This window comes from Zosterops lateralis (assembly GCF_965231275.1).
Source record: "Zosterops lateralis genome assembly, chromosome: Z".
NCBI lineage: Eukaryota > Metazoa > Chordata > Aves > Passeriformes > Zosteropidae > Zosterops > Zosterops lateralis.
Window position 1 is genome coordinate 44,973,705 of NC_139800.1, and position 20,520 is coordinate 44,994,224.

A 20,520-nucleotide genomic window follows, 5' to 3' on the forward strand; every position below is an offset into this window, starting at 1 on the left:
GCCCGGCCCCTGCCCGGCCCCTGCCCGGCCCCTGCCCGCCCCGCCCCGCCGGGGCCGCGGTGCCAGCGCCCTCCCCGGGGCTGGGGCCGTCCCGCGCCCTGGGGGCAGAGCAGGCTCCTCCCGAGAGCCAGCCAGGGGTGCCCGGGGCGGGCGTTCGTGAGGCGTGTGCCGAGGGGGTGTGTTTTTGGGCTGGAGTTTATTAGTAGTAGTAGTAAAGAAAGGAAAGCGGGGGGGGTGGGAAAAAAAAAAGAGGGTGGAGAAGGAGGGAGGGGGGTGAAGGGGGGGGAAAAAAAAAAGGCCCGAAGAGGAGTTTCTCAAAACTTCCAAGGAACTCGCGGCTGCAAGTCCCAGCGGCAGGCAGGAGCGATGCTGGAGCCTCGGGCGCTCCGGGAGCCGACAGCGGCGGCGGTGGCGGCAGAGGGGGCGGCAGCGGTCGGAGCCGGGATGGCCGAGAAGAAAAAAGCTGGCAACGGCAGGAAGGGCAGGAAAGGCAAGGGGGCCGGCAAGAAGCCCGCTCCGCCGGAGGAGGGCGAGGCTCCCGGGTCCACCGCAGGTAAGCCCGTCGGCAGGTGCGGGGGCTGCCCGCGCACACCATCCGCGCCCGTTCCGCGGCTCCGCAGGCAGCGGGCACACCTCCGGCCTCTGCCGCCCCTGCCCGGCTCGGCGGGACCCCCGCGCCCCGCGGCGGCGGCTCGCACACCTCCCGGGGCGGCGGCGGCTCGCACACCTCCCGGGGCGGCGGAGGCGCTGCCGGGAGCCCTCGCTGTACCGGCCACGGCTCGGTCTGCTGCCCTATTTCCCTCCCGCTGGCCCCGAAACCCTGAGAGGCTCTCGGTCAGCTGTTGCTTTCTTCATATTCTTCCCCCCATCCCCTCCCCCCATTTTTTGGAGGGAGTGAGGCTATCTCTCTGGTTACAAAACACATTTTCTGTCCCTTCCTTTTCCCAGAAATCACTTAGCGTAGTTGAATAGGTGGCCAACTTTCATATGGGGTATTTTGTCTAAACTTGCAGCTATTTACTCAGGGATGATCAGAGAGGACATTTCGCTCACTTGGCAGCACGTGTTGTTGCTATCGTGCCTTCTCAGTATTAGGCACAAGAATTCGTGCTATTGATAATCTTGTCCTCCGTAGGTGTCCAGAAGCAGGACCCAAAGGAAGGGACGCAGCTGAGTGTGCTGCCCCACTCGCCATAGTTACTTACCTCTGTCAGCCAAAGCCTCAGTCAGGATCAAGACTCCTATTGCAGTGCGAGCACATAGGAGTGCATCATGCTTTTCCTAGAGACCTTGTGTTATGCCACCTAGTTTACCAGAAAGCCTAGCAGTATCTATGGATACCTTTAGCTTTTGGCAACAGCAATGTATAGCTGCAGTTACTGATCACCAACTTCTTTCAATTCTTTGCAGTTTTGTGACAAATTGTTGTAAAAGAAACATGGGAAAAGCAGTCAATTGCCTGTGGTTTGGTTTTGGGTTTTTTTGTTTGGTTGTGTATTTTTTCTGCCTTTGTGTTGTTTTCTGGTCCAAACAGCCAAATTAACATAAAGCCCAGTAGGGTAAAACTTTCTAAATATGCTTACATTAATTTTGTTCAGTGCATCATGGCCAACATGGTGCTGCTCTTGACTTCAGTCATCAGTCCTCAGAGAGGATACGTGTGATTCAGCAGCAGCAGATATCCCTTTGGGCTACTAATTTTTACAAACTAGCACTGCCCAATCTATCCTCTTCTCCAGGCTGTTTAGAGACACAGCTTACCCAGCTTCTGCCCAGCAGGAGCTGTAAACAAGTTTCAGGTACACCAGAGGAGGTTCCCCTTGGTATGCCAAGATAGAGACAGACACTTCTTTTGACCTTCTTTTTCTCTTTCACCAGATTTTTATAATGCTGTTACACTATGCAAGCATTGTAAGCATCTCCTGCTAAAACTAATCACTCAGGCATTAAAGCATTAAAACCTCTGACAAACTTATCTGTGACATCTGGGCTGTTTGAAGTGTTTGGGGGCTTTTTGTTTGTTTTTGTGACTGACAGAAAACAGGAAGACAGTGACACGCTGGGCAATTTGTGATAGGAATGATCTGTCAAGGAGAAACACATTTTCTCACTCTGCACCTCAGAGTTTCATAGCATCCCATCCCATTAATGTAGGAGAGATTTCTTTGTCCTGTTGTGCAGTTTTCTTTTTGCAGTGGAGTGGGGTTCTGAGGGAGTAGTGAAAGAAGCTGTGAACCAGAGGGCATATTTTTTGAGTAATCCAACCAAGTCAGTTTCTAAACTAGGCAGATATTTTTGGGAAGATGGTCTTCTTTCTCTGTAGAGGGGAGCTAGAATAACAGAAAAATCCATGCAGGTAAATAGCACCTTAACTTTAGGTATGTAAGTGTGGTTAGTTCTCACTGCTGGTGGTCTGATTATGTCTGTCATGGTCAATGTTTTACCTGAAAATCTGAAAGGTAGCAAATGTTGATTGAGGTTCATCAGGGCAGGATTCAGATCATGCCAGCTCCTAAGGCTTTGCTAAAACTCCAGAAGGCTAAGTCTTTATTAAGCCAAAATATGTCAGTGTTTGAACCAGAAATAATCCACTTTTCTGGCAAATGCTTACCTCAGGTCTCCAAAGCACCAGTATGTTTTTATAGGTATGAAAGAGTACCACCTTCATCCATACCTGACATTACTAGTCAAAAGTTTCCTGTGTGGGCAAGAACTGAACATTCTTCTATCTTATGTAATAAAAATCCCTTTCCTTCCAAGATGAGTGTATGTGGCAGGATAGTTCACATGTGTAGCTAATCCCTGTAGTCTGTTTAATGGGAAAATGAAATACTGCATAACGCATGACTGTAAATTTGACTCAGAATCAGATAATGTCATACTAGAAACGTAAGACAGATTTTATCTAATCTGTTACTTAAGGGTGTTATCTGGTTAGAGGGGCATTAGAACTAGAACTGATATTTAGAAGAGAAAGAGGAGAAAGAGTGATTAATGTAAAATGTAGTAAGAGAGCAATTTTTCATTTCAGTCACGTGCTTTTATTCTCTCTGTTCAAGCATATTAGAGCTTGAATTAATTGCTAGTCTACCCATGTTGATTAACAGTACTTACTGGGGACACAATGGAGGCCTTCTGACTTTGGCCACAGTTTTCCTTTTTGCTAATATAGTTTTGTGGCCATACCTGTTGTCATTTGGTGTGTTTAGGGTGTGCAGTCTGAGAGGTTATGGAACAATTTTGCTTTTAGTTACCTGCTTTCTTTATTTGAATTATGTCAGGAATTATCATCTTTTCTGTTGTGGTCTTGTCTACAAGGAGTTTTCATTGTAAACTTACAGTCTTCCTTATGAAGAACAGTGGCTTGCAGACAGTCCTCAGTTTTAAGATCTGGCTCAGGCACAGAAATCCTTAGGAGATGTTCAGCTTTTTGGTTAGTGCAGTTTTTTGTGACCATAGCTTCTTGCAACTTAGTTTGCTTTTGGCTGTCAAAGTATATCATATGCACTTCAATCCTGGGTCTGGAAGCATTGGTAATTCCTCAGCTGGTTAAGAATCAGCTTTGTTAGTTAGGAAGAAAGGATATGCGAAAATCTTTCATGTTCCGTCTTAACCAGAAATTCTAGAACTGCTATTGGAGAAGAAAAAGTTCTTGGGGAAAAAAAAAAAAAAAAAAAAAAAGGGATTTGGCCTTCTCAGCTCACCTCCACAGTGGTAACACAGGAAAAATAATCTTGATGTTTACCATTTCCTAGGTGGAGTCTGGGCTCTGTTAAAAAGCTAGGAGAGGTCCATGTTGCTATGATTTCTTTGTCACTAAAATTATTTAGAACATTTACTCCCCCTTGCTACAAGTGGTCTTGAATAAACTGGTATTGTCTGGCGTGCATCAAGACCGGAGTGACTATATTTTCCTTCAGCAGGACACTCTGAAATGATAAACACCATGATAAATACAAGGCATGGAAAACTGAAGAGAGAGTATTACAAGTGGAGAGAAGCTTACTTTTCTCCAAGTTATGTGACTGAACTGCCATGCCAACTGAGTGTGCAGACAGGCTCAACAAATCTGCCAGCAGGGCTTCCTAGGGCACTGCCAGTACACTGAAAATACATCCAGCCTGGGCAGAGAAAGCTTTTGCAGGAAGGCTGAGGTTGGGCACCAAGATCTCCAGACTTGCTTCTCACACAGGCACTGCTCCTGATTTAAAGTGCCATTAGAGCAGGAGCACAGGGGCTGGGAATAGACCTTTGACCTGTGTCAGTACAACCTACTGCCTACCCAGCGTCAGTGTTGGACTGCATAACATGGGGCTAGTGCACTAATAGACAGGAGTCAGCCCTGGAAAAATTCTTCTGTGGAAGCTATGTTTTTATCAGTAAGGTAGGGTACCAGCACATCAGCCCAGCCCCTTTGTCATTTCCAAACATCTTGAGGAATGCGAGTTTTTGAGTGGTTCTGCTTAGCAGAGAAGACTAGGGTGAGGTTGCTGGGCTTGAAAGGACAAAGCGTGAGAAGATGTGAAGCCTTTCTGAGGAAAACACCTTGATGTGCGTGAAGACTTGATAGTGCTGCAAGCTCTGGCCTTGGGTTTTGTCAGCAATTCTCTAGTGGTAGGAAGAGCAAGGCTTCACAAGGATCTGATGCTAAAACACAGGAAGTGGGAAGAACATCAAATGGGTCTCAACCATCATTTCAGTGAAGTGACCTCAGCAGCATTGCTCTGAATACATCTGCACTAACAGAGCCTGAAGTAGAGAGGCTGTGGTCATTGACATAGAAAATAAGTATCTCCTGGTGGGTTTAATTTAGAATTAGATAAAATGCCACAGCTTGGAGACTGCTTGACAGAAGTTCAAAAACAGCACGAAGTTCAGACTAGGTGAGTGTGGCTGAGCAGAACCTTTGACTGTAGCAGGCTTGGTTACCAGAAGAAGAAATGGTTTTGATCATAGTAAAGACCAAGCGGCAGGTGAGAGCTTGGTTGGGAGGATTAGAAGTCAGTTTAAGGGTTGCTAAGTTTAAATAGATGCTCAATATTCATAAGGAGATATCAGAAGACTCATCACTGTTTCAACATGAATTGAAGACAAGAGTCTGGCAGATGGAATGAAAGTTGTGATTTCTGACAAAACCAGTCCACATCTAGAGGTAGATTCTTGCTTAGAAAGAGTGACAACTTCCTTTGGTGTTTCCAGTTCAAAATATTTATGTGCTGTTGGTATGCTGGTACATTTTTCTGTGAGGAAAGCCTCTCTACCTGTGTGCAATGCCTACATTCTCCAAACATTCCACACAATCTTCAGAGCAATTTTGAGAGTGAATCCTTTAAAAAGCATGCGAGTGCGTTCATGCTTTTTTGAATAAACGAGATTAGTCACCATTCAAACTTTTTTGAATTAACACTACAAGTACTACTTGACTGCAGCCATGGGAATGCAAACAGAATGGCGAGAGCATAGCAGTACAGTTGTCCAGTAAATACTGCATGTGTATAGAAAGACATTCCCCTGTGAAATAAACCCAGAAACTGTTCTGAACTTTGTGCAAATATTGATGGCTGGGGAAGGCTGAACAAAATTTTTATCTTTCATGTAGAAAGCCTGCTAAGCTATGCACGGGTTTTAAAACTTTAACCTCTGGCAAAGCTTGTGAGCTAACTCTTAAGTCTGAGTTTGTCTATTTGTAATTGTGGGCTTCTCAGATTTCTGGAAAGGCAGAAACTGAAAAAGGAGGGGAAAAAAGGTTGAATGAAGCAGTTTGAAGCAGCACTCATAAGTAAAAAATAAGAAAGATGCTACGCAGCTGATATTTCAGAATACTTCAGCACTCACTATTTGAGGCAGCTCATTTTTCATCTCCTCTTTTGAATCAGAGTTACTTAATCTTCACAAAAAAAATTGGGTGCGTGGTTTGTGAATGCCTAGCCATAGAGGATCTTTGACAAAGCATTCAACTTTAGGCACTGAAGTTGCAATGTGTTATTCTTAAAGTAAGATGAATTAAATGTAGAGCTATGGAAAACTTCATTCCAAGCATCTCCCTTCCCCTACCTCCCCATTTTCAAACTATCTACAAGCATCTGATAGCCCTTTGAGGCAGGTGGTTACAACCAAAAGCAAAACAGTGGAGAACAATTGTGTCTCAGGGTGTCAGGATCTGGAAATGCTATGAATTCTTACCAAATCAGTGTTTTGCTAACATTCCAAAAGTAACAAGAGTGAATGTGCCTTTAACAGTACTGATAGTTTATCGTGTTCCGTTATGATACAAGAAAACAAACCAAGTGTCAGTATTTTGTATGAGTCATTCTAGTTGTGCAAAGAGCTGCTCGAATGTGCTTGAGGTGGTTGAGTTAACCCTCAGTTGGTGCCTCAAGTACGCGGAGCCTTGGGTTCAGCGTGGGAGGGGGTCTTGGTGCAGATCTAGCAAATCTGCTGTGGCATCGGGCGGGTGGCGGTGCCGGGGATGCGGCAGGGGCAGCGCAGCGGAGAGAGGAGACGGATTGCGGTGCTCGCCTGCGGAGGCATCTATGAAAGTGCTGCTTTAAAAATAAAGACAAACAATGGAGCTAACAGTGGCAGGGGGAAAGGTTCCCCGCTGGTGACGGGGAGGGAAGCGGGGCTGGAGGAGGGGGGCGCGTTTCGCTGCCGGTGCCCGCGGCGGCCGCCAGGGGGCGCGGCGGGAGCGCTGTGCCCGCGGCGTCCCCGCACCGCCCTGGGCGCTGCGGGCGCTTCTCCGGGGCCAGAGGATGGCTCGAGTGCGGGCTGTTAAGGCTGTTGTGTTGTGTTGAAGGTCAGTGGATGTGCAGTAAACAGGTAGAGAAGCTGCGAGGGAGATTTTGGTCCTGAAAAACACTGCTCTGATCTCATGCAATATGAGCATGAAATAGTCTAATGTGAGGTCACAGAGATGCCTTTTTTTTGTTCATCCTCTCACTTCTTCCTTAACTGCTACACATCCTCTATCCCTCTTCTTCCCTTCCTTTGTCCTTTCTCTCTTTCCCTTCTTTCTTCCCTTCTCCTTTCCATCCATCTGTCCTGCTGTTCTTTTATGCGTCCCTTTTTGTTCTTCCATATTTTTCTTTCTCCCTCCTTTCTTTTCTCCATCTTTCTTTCATCTCTGTTATATCTCCATCCTTCTCCTTTTTTTCCCCCCCTTCTTTCTGTCCATCCCATCTGCTCTATTTCTATTAAGGAGGAAACAAAACAATAAAAGGAGAGTAAAACAAGATATTTCATAAGGGACTGATAGAGATCTTTAACATAACCTCTTGTCTGGAGTAACTGCTAGTTTTTCATTTATGCACAGAATACTGCTTGTGTCTGGTTTTGTGTTTCTGGTTGTGTAATTTTCTGTGGGAGCATTAGATTTGGGGAGAAATTGACTGTGTTATGTAGTTTATTCACTATGGGCCATTTGAATCCTAGCTGTGACAACCAAGTCCACAGGCTTCACAGGTCAGGGAGGAGGAGGGAGATGTTAATTCACTTGTGACAGTTCACTTGGGAACCTTTAGCTCATTCTCTCTGTGCATCTCTTCCTCAGGTTTTATGAGCTGATGGTCCTTCCACCTCTGTAAGCAAGGGGAATCCAGGTCAGAGAGTTTGGGTTTGGCATTTAGACATGGACTCAGGCTGAGCCTTGCTCAATGCCTTTCTCCTCCATTAACAGCTTTCATTTCACCCTTGAGTCAACCACATGCCATGTCCTGTGGCTGATAGTTAATCCCTTGGAAGACAGTTACCAAAGCATGAGTGCATACTTAAGGTTACAAAACAGAGTCTCTAGTGACATCTAGTTGGAGAGGTGATAGATAGAGATTGTTATCACTGCCATTACTGTGAGAAGAGTTAAATTCTAAATCCAATATTGGGAAACTTTGTGTGGCTTTGTGTGTGTGTGTGTTTGAGCACGTGCAGGTGTGATGTTTTAGTAGGACTGTTGGCTTCTACAGTTATAGTCTATTCAGTTTTCCTTTGGGGAAGTCCAGTGGACTTCGAAAAGAGAAAAAAGGGGCTGTTCTATTAATGCCATGTTGCACCTCTGTATGAAACAGCACTGAAAACTGCTCTGAGGTATTCTACTATATTTGGACTGAGTGGCTCTGTTATTCTGTGAATATGTCTTTGCATGTGCTCTTGAATTGCACCAAATAAACTGGTGATGCTTGTGTCATCACAGTCATTGAGGTCTAGCTGAAATCTCTGTCTTTCAAACCACCCTCTGTGGAACAAGCTCCTGTTGCCTAGGATCATGCAGTCTTTGCATGTCCAAGGTCACAACAGATCAGTCTGATCACATAAACCAGTCTCCTGACTCTGAGTCTAACCTCTTCCTTCATGCCATCCTGATTTCTAACACATGGCCGTAACATATAGGTATCTAGGTATCTCAAACCTGTCTTTTTTTTTTTTTTTTTTTTTTTTTTTTTTTTTTTTTTTTTTTTTTGTCAGAAAGATTCCTTTCCCTCTGTGAAAATATGTTTCCTGGAGGGGACTGTGAGTTGTTGATATGTCTACTGAAGGGGAGGTAGAAAGATGAGTGGTCTTCTTAGGTAGGAGGCACATCACTGTCCCACTGGAATTATGTAGCCAGCCCTGTGGCAGGAGTTATTTCCACAGGGTGAATATGGGGATGAAAGGAATTGGAGAAGATGTCAACTGTGCCATGGTGCCAGACCTGCAGGTGCAGGGAGCGTCAATGGCAGGATTTGAGAAACCCTTAGAGAAAAGGTTTTATTAGAAAAGTTTTCCAGTAGGGTGCTTCCAAGGACAGTATGTACCTTTGCAAGAGTGATAGAGAAACCTCCCACGCAGAGCTTCCCCATTCCAATGGGAAGAATATGACCTGTGAAGACTGGTGTCCCAGGGCAGCCAGTGCCTCCTAGTTTCTACCATCTGCTGTACTTCTGCAATGATCCATGCCAGCTTTAGAGCAGTGTCCTGATCCTCTCAAGAGAAGTTCCATTAGGACAAGTTAGCTAAGCCTGTGAAAAACAAACCTGAAAACATAGTAGTTGCTAGTTGACCCTGATTTTGGAAAGAGTGGACTGGAAATGCAGAAGTAGAAACTGCCCTGTAGAGAGTGTGTTCACTGTCAAGCTTTAGAGGACTAATGCAGCTGCTAGTGCACTTGTGGAGTTAGTTAAAAGGCACTGCTTTTAAAAGTCAAGGCAGTTGTGCAGTGAAAGAACTTGCTTGGGCATGTGGAGGATTTCTGTTCCTCATAACATCTGAGATGAGAATTGGAATAATTTTTGAAAGATGGACTATAGTTCGACCAAAACATAGGGGATGAATGCAGAAATTTCTGGGTGAGGTTTTTTTCTGTCACAAGCTTCTGATCTGGCAGACATTGTGAGCCAAACTTAGTGTTGTAGATTCCGTCAGTCCTAGCCCAGTCTTTTTTATCTTGGTACATTTTGATTTAAATGCAACTTTTACTTAAGCTGGTTGCTCATGGCGTGTGAGAAGGTACTGAGAATGTACAAAGGGCTAAGTGGAAATGCTGGATGATAAGATGAACTGTGGAAAAAAAAGAACCTGATCATCAACCAGATTGAAACTGATGTTAAGCACAGGTTTTCCCAGCTTTACAAAGTGCCAGCAAGATCAGAAATTGAAAAATTATTTCATAGCAATAACAACAAACTGAAGCGAGAGCAGGAAGGTTTTTGAAACGAGGTCAGAGAGAGGGATTTAAAATAGATAACTATCCTGTTAACTCAGGGCCATCCTTAGGTTATTTGGCATTGATATGCCTTGGTTTTTTTTTCCTATCTGTGAGTGAAGATGACTCTCATTCCACTCTGTCCTCATACTTAGAGTGAAGACCACCTCACCTCGGTGAGGAGCCTTTTTTTAGGGACCATTCTACTATCATCCCACATTCTAGCTGCAGGGTCCCTCTTGAGACTCATGTCAGCTCCATAAATGCCAAAACCCACTGGTGCCAGCAGCCATTGTTCTTGATTCCATCCCCAGATTGGCCATCTTCTCTCGTCCCTTCTCCAGCTCACACCTTACTCTTAGAAGCTGATAGAAATAATCAGGCCAGTTTCCAGGCCTGGAACAGTCCAGTTCCTAGGCAGATCACATGAGGGGAACCAATTCTTTGGCTGCAGTATGAGTTGTACCTAACAGCAGGATTAAGGCAGAGCTTGCTGTTTAAAAAATGTCACTTCAGTCCACAAAAAAGACCAGGGGAGGGGATATAATTTCTAAGAGATGTTGAGAGTGAATTAGTTTCATCTAGGCATTTTGTTTTGAAGGTATGGAATTAATTGCATAGCTGCTGCTTATGCTTCTCACTGTTCATTCTAGGCTCCCATGATTTTTCCTCAAGTTGACTTTGAATGCAAGTGCCATTAAAGCTGAAGTAAGCTAGGTCTATGTAGCTCTTTTTCTGTCCAGGATTTTAGTTTGAGTTCTTAGTGTCTGTTTCCCTTTTGATTTCCAAAAAGTCAGACTTGTCTCCAGTGACAAGTTGTGCCGAGCAATTGCTGCCACAGCGAGCTGAAGGTACCTCCATGGCACTGCCAAGAGGGGAACCTGAAAATGAGATGAAATGGCAGGAGGACATGTAGTCGGTAGGAGAGATGGTGTCCACTGCTCTGCTTTGATGTTCCCTCTCAACTGCACAGGTGATTTTGCTACAGATGGTATCTCTCATTGATTTGCTCAGGGCTTTCCCCCCCCTTAAGTCTGTGATAAAAGCTTTTCTTCCTCTGAGCATTTGGATCAAAATCATGAGGGGCATGTTTTATCCAATCCCTCTTACCTGTTACAGGAACTTCTGAGGAGGGTACCATGTCTATGTATCACTCTGTTGTGTCCACATCTAAGCCCTGAAAGAAAAATGGTCTTCCAGCTTACTTACCTACTAGTTGACCTTTAAGGAAAGCATTGAAACTCCTTGAGTATCACTTGGAGTATTTGCAGACTTAAGCTTTAAGCACTTTCCTAACCGCTCTGGGAAATGGAACTAGCTGGGGCTGTTTGCCTAGGTCTAGGTTTTCCCTTTTCACACCCTACATAGATAACCATATATCTTATGATATCTATAAAGTATCATATATCTTAAACTCTAAGGAGGCCATCCTAGGTGTCCTTTGGCAAGTCCCAAAATGCCAGGTAAAAAATGCAGTTAAAGACACTGCAAATTATTTAAACTGAGAATAATGAAAGGACTTCTGTCCCACAAAAACTGTTTATGGAAGAAATTGATATAAGGCACTGTATCATGTCTGCTGGCCATGAAATAACAGCCAGAGAAAGATAATTAAATTGAACATCTAATGTTTGCTGTCAAGGTTAGTGGCTAACTCATCTAATGTGTGAAATCAGGTACCTGTGCATTTGGGATTGTTTTGGCATCTTTTTCCTCTTACCTTCTTTATAACAGCAAGGTGATAGCTTTTACTCATTCTATTCTAAACTACTTAGCTTTCACAAAGAGAAGGAAAACTCTTAATTTTTTTTCCCCAGAGTCATGTTAGAGCAATATTAGTGTAAACATATATGTGGACTTATGTCCATGTGTGCACTCCAGTTCATCACAACTGCAGCAAGAGAGGAGTTGATTTGAGTTTCAAGACCTCCTAGAGCTATATTACAACATAGAATTTATCCACTAGGGAAGTATCAAGAAAAGAAAAAACTTCTTTTCTAAGACATTTTTAACATTTTAACGGTTCCATAAAAATGATGGAGCTCCTGGAAAGACCCCTTTGGAGAGCAGTCCTGTGAAATATGCCAACGGCTGGATGGCACAAATTTGAAAAATGCTGCTGTCCTTAAAGAACAGAACTGAAAGCCTCTGTGAGAAGCAGTACATTTTACCAAATAACCATTCTAATTCTATATTAATATTATAGTGAGGAACAAATGCATCATCTTTTGATAATTATCTTATAAGATAATTATCTTATAAGATGATTAACATTATCTTTTGATAATGCAGGGAAACAAGCTTTTCGTGGAAAAGCAGAAATCTCACCATGGCTCATCAGGGAAGTGTAGAAATGTCCAAAGCAGTGAGTTCATTTTGAATTTTTTTTTTTTTTTTTTAAAGCTGCAATTGGTTAACAACTCCCTCAACAGATTAAAGAAATACCAAGCAGCCTCAGAATTGCCTTGTTGCGTGGCACATTTCATGATGTTTCTCACTATCAGTTTCATGGCAGTTTCATGGCAAAGCTCACTTCATTTCAGATCAATGCCAAAGACTCCAGGCACAAATAAGACCTATAAATCACTTTGGACTTGAGGGCTAAGGAACAACTTGAGGTATTTAGAACTGGAATTTGTTTGTGAGGCTATTTCCATTCAGAAAACCATAGTGACTGCTGGGAGTCACTCCCTACTTATCTACTCCCTACTCCCTAAACCAGGGAGTAGATAAGATAAAAAGCATAGGACAGGATTACCCACATAGTGTTTACACATCTTCTCCTGACCATCAACAGGGCAGATGTCTGTCTGGTAACACTGCTCAAGGGTTGTCATCACTGTTCCAGAGATAGAAAGCCCCACCTCACCAGACCCTGGCCCTGCCTAGGAGCCTGTTGAGGTTTCCGTCGACCTCCAAGCTCCACCAGAGGAGCAAGAGGCAGCTTTTGAATGTGCATCACACTACAAAGGCTCCCAAGCATCTCACCTGCTTCCACTGCAGCTTGCTGGCCTGTAGATCTTTACTATGTTCAAGGACATCACAACCAATGATTGTTGGTTACTTTTTTTTTTCCTGTCACACATAATCAGCTGTAGCTGAAAATGGGATACTAAGCTAGTCTAGTTTTTTGTGTGATCAGAATGGTCATTTTTGTATGTGACAAAATATGCTTGAGGATGAAGTGAAGACTGGGCATATAGGCCTGCTTGACAAGGGAAATTACTGGGTGTGGAGGGTTTTTCAAACAAGAGGGGAGGATACACACTTGACCAGGAATGACTCTACCGGCACCTCAGGGTGCCATCCTTAAAAGTTGTCTATTTCTTATGTTCTCAGTGCTCTTCTTCTTTCCTGTGTCTGCTGTATCTCTTTCCCCAGAGCCACCATCCACATTTCTAACTCAGTTCTTGCCTGGAGCATATGATATATAATGTTTCTAGGTAGGAATGTGGGGGTGGAAAGACCACATGAGGTCATAAAGTTTTTGTGGAGTTGCAATTTGATACAAAAAGTGAATTACCAGGTGCTTCTTCAGAGAGGGATTGGGAGGTTATATTTAAATACGTCATTTACTAAGGCCTTTTATTCCAGAAGATAATCAATTCCATTTATTCTCTAAATGTGCATTTGTTTTACCATAACATAATTCTAGGATGATATTTAAATTGATCAGCAGATTGAACTTAAGAAATTAAGAAATAAAAAAATAATAAGATAATGCTACATATAATGTTTCATAAGAAATAGGATTTTACCAGACTACTGAGTAATAAAGCCTTAAAAAGGCATTACATTTCTGATGTTTATTTTCATAAATTTACCTCTACGTTGCAGAGAACAGGGAGAGGAGGGGCACTTCTCCAGTAATCCCAGGGCCAGGGTTGATACAGCGTCAGTCAGTAGGCTTTCATCAAGATGGGGTGGCAGAGAAGTTTTGTAGCACTCTCCAAATGTATATACTGTTGCTGAAATGGTTGTTATCTCTCAGGGAGCCTTCTTGTAACAGAAGGTTCCTATGAAAGGGCATTATTCTCCTGTAAGCTATAAACAAGGGTGCAGTTGGTAATGGCTTGGCTGGGAGGCTGCTGGGTCTGCTCTGCAGCAGCGAGGGCTTCTGGAACACGGGTTGTATTTTATTTCTGCTGTGTTTCTGAGCAGAACCACTGAGCACTGCTCCCCTGCCCACTTGTCCAGGCATTCAGCAGAGAGAATGAAATGCAGGCAAAAATGGCGTGGAAGGCAAGAGTCTGTGGTCAGTGATCTGCTTATGCAGGAACACCTGGAAAGCTCATCCAAATGAGCTTTTAAAGCGCATACATTAAGTCATATTGGATAACCCCTTGTGTTTTCTTATTATTTTTAGCTATAAACCAGAGAGAATTAAGATTACTTTATTTCTGAAGGTGTGTCCTCACCAGAGTGTAAGTACTTTAGATTCACACTTTGCATTAGTTCAGCAAAAGTTTTGCAATCTGTCTTTGCACCAACAGCCCTAAAATGCCTTTCCCTTGCTGATGAGTCCAGGATAAGTTTCTAGTCCTAGCCAGGGGAAGCCAGACACCCAGCCTGCAGTGCTGCTGTGGTATTACACATGAGATGTTACCCAAAGACAGTGAGAAGTCAGGTTGGGACCATGTTCAAAGGGATGAGAGAACTGTTGGAAAAGCAGGGACAGGATTTGTGGGCCTGGACATTGAGCAGTGGGGAAATGAGTGAATACAGAGGTGCTTGGTGGAGACCTAAAAAAGGAGGGAGGAGAGTGAGAGCAGAATACTTGGGGAGCAAGATGTGACTGGGAGATAAGGTTGCAGGAAGAGTAGGGGAGAGGCACACGGTCATTTTTGGCTCAGTGGGAGACTGGAAGTTGGGAAAGGGGGGAAACTGAGACATGACCAGCCCACAACAAGGGTGGAACTAGTGGAACAAAGAAGGAAGATGGCCTTGCAGGAGGAGGAAAAAAGGCTGTTGATACAGATGGTGTTGGGCAGCCCTACTTCCCCTGGGGTTAGAGAGTGAAGTGACTTCACTGACCACCCTCATCATCTTTTCCTCACTTGCTTAGCCATTCTGTTGCCATGCAGTGACCATGGCAACCCAACTTTCTGACTGGCCGTTCTAGGATAGTAGCTGTAATGATAGCAGTAGTGAGTATTGACAGAGGGGAGGGGAAGGCAAGCAGCTGTGGAGCAGGGGAAGTTGCCTGAGTACAGTAATCGTCTTTGGCAGGTCAAGGGTGAACCGTGGCCTGCGGGATTTGTACAATGCCCAAGGCTAGCAAAGTGGTGTTATAATAAACCCCAGATGTTTCCGCTATTTACAATGTATATGTTATGTTTAAACCTGAAAATGCATTCTAGGATCTGGTGGGTAGGGAAACAGTTATTAGCTGCTTGGAAATGACTTGCTGGTAATGTATCTGTTCCCCCTTGATATTAGCTGTTGCCTGTTTAAAATATAAATCTTCTAAGCAGAGACCCTCGTGAGTGGCTCCTTTGCCAAACCAGTGGTTCCATTCGGCTCCATGAGAAAGAGCACAGTTCTCCCTGGTGAGTTTCTGGGAGGCTGCATCCTGGGCACTGCAGACCTGGGAACTGTGCTCACAGCTGGCCTGCCTTGGTGTGGGAGAGGCACTGCTGTCAGGCATGGGAGCGCAGCCAGCCACAGGTGTGCAGAGAGCACTCTTTAATTTCCCCAGACTAATTATTTTAGAGCTGGGAGCCAGAACCCTTGTGGTACGTCATGGGCCAGAGCACAACTTTGAATAAGCATTTAAGACAGGGACAGGATTTAGTTGATCAGGCTTTTATGCCAAAACAATTGCTTATCTATAAGAGTAAATTAGTCAGCTAAACTCTGAATTTGTGGCGAAATGGTTGCTTTGCACAGACCCTCTGGGTGATCAGTCCTACAGATGGTCCAGGCAAGGCACTCAAAATATTAACATTTAAAGTGAATGAGTTCAACTGTGGGAAGGCCTGGGGTGGAGGCTCCTGTTCAGAGATTAATTGTTCTGAGTGAATTATACCAAAGCCACACAAATTTGGAAGAGACATTTTTGCTACAATGTTTTATTGGATTTAACTATTCCAAGAAAAATGCTCATCTTCAGTATATGCTTAATAATTCCTCACACATGTCCCCTGCCTGCCCTTGCTTCTCGGTCCAGCAGTCTGCGCTGTGCCATATTCATGCATCTTGTGGGTGGTACAAAAGGACTTGTCTGAGCCCCTCACGGTAGGGTGTAGTGAGACTAGCCCTTTGTGTCAGGAGTGGAAGAGGAGCACTTTAAGATAGGTTGTACAAAAACATTGCTAGAGATCAGGTAGCAGTTTGCGAGGAACATTGCCAGAAATTGAGTCCTCACTGAGATGCGCCAGTGCTGTGCTGAGAACCCTTTTGCCCAGGATACCTGGGGTGTGTGGAGGGTGGAGTAGTCACATTACACAGCATTTGTCATGTCTTGGTTTAGGTTTTGGGCCTGCATAGAAATGAATCTTGGGGCTTAGGGAGAAAACTATGCTGATTGTGAGGTTTTGTTTTTTCTCCCTTATTTTCAGTTTCTATTCCAAACAGTCCCTGTGCAGCTTTTCCATCACAAGTCTACTGTGACATCTATTAAGGGTGATGTCTTTTCTTCCTGAGCTTTATTGTTCTCCCACATCCCCTGTGCCTGCCTTAGAGTGATTTTCTTGACTGTTTGCCCTGATGGACAACTCCCTGCCTAGACATCCAATTTTACAGTATTTCACATCACACCTCGTAAGAAGGGATCCAATACGAGCGTTCTGCTAGGCAGAGTGCCTGCCTGATGATGTGAAGCACTCTCCATACCTTTCTCTGATTCACTTGGACTCAGGATGGTGGGTGAAGGACCTTTCGTGTCAGTAGTTTCTAACACGATACTCCAGTTTAAAATGCAGTTAAGCCACGTCAGTAAATATGAATTCAATGCCTGAGGTGGCTGTGTGTAAAATGACCAGAGTTCTGTGAATTCACATCCTATCCTACTAACTAGCTTCCCCACATGGAAAGTCAAACGTGTAGAATGTTATTTGCCTGAGATCTTTTTTGAATGTTAGACTTACCTGTTTTGCTGATTGCAAAAAGGTTTTTTTTAGTGTTTTTCATTTGATGATGATGACCAAGTCACAGTGGAATTGCTGAACAAGAGTTAAGACAGGAAAAAAAGTATTCTCTCTTAATCTATGCCTAAAATTGAGGTCACCACCTTTTTTCAAGATGTGATAACCATTTACTCAAATATGACTCATAAATTGATTCCTAGTACTCAGTTGTTTAGTGATCCTGTTGAGTTTGAATTCAAAACATGTTTTAATAAAATTTCTGCTCTTCTCTCTCAGGGGTCTGGTAGATTCAGTTAATGCCAAATCCTTGTCTTTTTCTGTATTTTGATCTTTATCTATTCCTCTGCAGAATAATCAATAAGATAACTAATACAGCACATAGCACATTATTTTCCAGCCTAAAATTGAAAATGTAAGAATTTATATTGTTCTTATAGTGATAGAATATCCTCAGAACTTGGAAAACTGAGTAATCAAATTGAAATATAGGTCTATGCTTAATTGCAAATAGGGATGTCTTAAGAGTTAAAAGCCAGTGACAATATTTCTCCTTTTTTTTCTTTTTTTTTTTTTTTTTTTTGAGAAAGAACGGGGTATAAGCAAAGAAAAAGATGGTTAAAACCTGCTGTTTAAGTTCAGTGCTTCCTCTGATTACTTAAATAATGTTTTGGTTGGGGAAAGAAGCCATGGAGATAAACAGCTGTCAAGCATCTGAGTACTAATAAAAACAATACCATCTCCTGAGCACTGATAAATACTGAGGTTGTTTTGTGTGTTTGGGTTTTTTTTTTTTCTTTTTTTAATCTACTGAAAATGGTTAGGCTAAAAATATTGTGAGAGAGAGGGTACCTGGCTCTGGAGCTATTTGCCCTTCTTGGTACGGAAACCTTGGCTTCCATGATTATATTCCGTGTTTGGTGTGTATCCACTCAACCCTGGATTGGTCTGCAGAGGTGACAGATGGAGGTGCCGTGCGCTTCCAGCAGAGACGATCACTTTGTTGGTGATTTGCTGGATTTAGATCCTCCTCTCTACTCTCTCAACTCATGCCGGAGTTGTTGCTGAGAATCCCTGAACACACAGTGTGTGCTCACTTCCTCCATTGCAAATAGCTTGATTGTTCCATAGGCTTCAGGAAAACATTAGTTTGATGCTGCTTTTCCTCAGTCTTCAGTCTGCTTGTTTACTATTGGAAATTCATGAAGCTCATGGAATAAGTAGAATGTAAAAAGATCAGACCTGGAAATAACGTCTTGCAAAGTCCAAAGCATGCCTTAAATTCTTTCCAGAAATAGTGATTAAAATGGAAAAATATGGTAGACTTTCAGTGTAATCATACTGTTGGGTTTTTTTGTTACATTTTTCAGCCATTGGGTTTTATGACATCTTTCAGTAGCCAGATACAGGTTCAGAATCAGTTAATACTTTGAAAATAGAATGCTTGTCATCTACAAAGTATTTTGCGCTATTCATTGTTTCCCAAGAATGGTGTCTGGCTTGTTACTTCCTGCATAGAATTCCCTTTGCAGCCAGAAGGGGGACTCAGGATATTAAATTTCAGCAGATGCAGTGAACTTGTCCTTTATGTTGTTTTTCTCTGAACATTGCTTTCTGATAATGTTGTGATTCTTCCTTGGCTTCTTCCTTGGCTTTCATTGTCATAGCTTTCATTATTATGTACTTAGCAGTGTGGAACAAATTTTGCAGAAGGAAATACTGAAATGGACATTTGGACGTGTCTGGAACCAGGTTCCTGTTCATCAGGATGCAGTATGGTATATTGCTTCTTTGCCGTTTATCACAGGACTTTTTAGCCCATGTGTTGCTGCATCTCCTCAGGGGTGTATCTTCCTTCCAGTGTGCCAGCAGGATCCCAGATTGTAATTAATAAGGGAATATTCTGGCTGTTGTAATAGCCAAACATAAAAGTGTGTGAGACCCAAGAGAGAATCCTGGTCTGCTCAATGGACTTCAGATCATCATCCAGCTCATAACAAAAGAGAATAAATAAGCATTTCTAAGCAGAGATGTGCATGTTGTTTCATTTGCAGTGGAACAATCTGTGAGAGAATAGCCAGGAGTTAAAAAAATTATAAAACAAACAATCAAACCCAAAAGGAACCACCAAAAAACCCCCCACTAACCCTGTAGAAAAGACAAAGTGTGTGGATACATTATTTTAGGTAAACAGCAGACTCAGCTTTTGCACAGTACCAAGGAGTGAATCTTATTTGTTACTGGGTTTCTGATGAGACAGGCCTGTTACCTGTTTTCTTGTCACCTTGCAGAACTGAGTCTTACAGGAAACAATACACCTGGTAGTTCTGCTGCTGGAATTGAATAAGTTTCCCTTCTAAATCCCTGTTTTTCAAAACCCTTTTAGTATCAAGATTTTTATCTCTGATTTTTTTTTTTGTTGTTTGTTTGGTTTTGTTTTTTTTTTTTTTTTTTTTGGTGTGTGTGTGTGTGTGTGTGTGTGTGTGTGTAATAAGAGTTTCAATCTCATATTTTCTAGAAAATGTGGACAAAAGAGATGAGTGGCAACCCCCTAGAGCTCAGCACAGCTGGGGAGAAAGTTATGCATTCTGCCTGTTTCGTGCTATTTCCAACGGAAATCTAGATTGTAATTTGACATGATACCATCTTTTTAGGATAATGTGGTTTTGTTTGGTTTATGAAAGACTGGTCTGTGGGGGACTTTTGTTGTTGGGGTTTGGTTGGTTGGTTGGTTGGTTGGTTGGTTGGTTGGTTGGTTGGTGGGGGGTTGTCTTTTTCCTTTTTTCCTTTTTTCCTTTTTTCCTTTTTTCCTTTTTCCTCTTTATTTTTCTCCCTTTATTTTTCCCCTTTATTTTTCTCTCTTTTTCCCCTTTATTTTCCCCCCCTTTTCCCCTCCTTCCCTCCCCTTTTCCTCCCTTTTCCCCTTTATTTTTCCTTTTTCTTTTTTTTTATTTTTTCTTTTGTCTTTTTTTAAGACTAGTTAAAGAAAGGAAATATTGGCACTGTGTAAGAATTAGTTTGAACACTATGCAGATAGTCTCAAAGGGAGATTTGAACCTGTTTTCATCCTTGATTTCATCTAGCTCGTGAAAGCATCCTTCCTGTGCCTGATAAGGAGCAGCCCCTCCTCTAACAGATTTTGAAGTTATTTACTTCAGATAGCTTCATAGAGGCATAGTGGCCACATGTGATGAGGCTGAAGAATGTATTTTATTTCTGGTTCTCCAAGAAATAGATAAGCAGTCTGCCAGGCTACTGCAGCATGACACCAACACCATAAGGTGGGAACCTTCTTGCTTTTCCTAACCTGGACTTTTTCCTGAGGAGTTGTGTCAGGTTACTCTTGAGTGAGACTTTCTATAATGTTATTATAGTAAGGATTATGTAGATGGCTGCATTCCTTGCAGCTCACCTGTCCAAACCTGTAAAGAGCTGGTTTGAGGTCTGGTGCAACTCTGTGAAAACAGCTTTGCTGCAGATTGGTTTGAAGTTGTTCCATTAGTGCTCTTCAGTAATTTCTCAGCATCAAAAAGCACATTTTATGCTGCATGCTGTGTGTATGTAGTTCATGTGATTCAGTCCAAGTTGATGCCTTGGATAGGAAGTAAAAAGCAAAGGAAAAGTTTCCTGTTGCACAAATTACAACAAACTGAAAATTCTAATAGAAATTATATGGAACAGATAAACCACAGAAGATGATATACAAAAATCTCCAGCTCAGTAGTAGAAAAATGATTGTATTGTACTCAAGGCTATTTTTTC

At 42.9% G+C, this 20,520-nt stretch overlaps 1 protein-coding gene across 4 annotated transcripts in view; it reads left to right on the forward strand.

The window, feature by feature from the left end:
• Positions 1–444: 444 nt before the first annotated feature.
• The window catches only part of NRG1 (neuregulin 1), a gene marked incomplete at its 5' end in the record, with an annotated part of 177,648 nt that continues 157,572 nt past the window's right edge, over positions 445–20,520 (forward strand). For 3 of the 4 annotated variants that reach the window (XM_083883860.1, XM_083883862.1, XM_083883861.1), the window contains one exon: positions 462–553. Coding sequence is in view for 1 of the 4 variants with exons in the window: in XM_083883859.1 (XP_083739985.1) it covers positions 445–553 (109 nt within the window). Of the gene's footprint in view, positions 554–20,520 lie in introns of all 4 variants that reach the window. The other variant, XM_083883859.1, reaches the window with a different exon arrangement.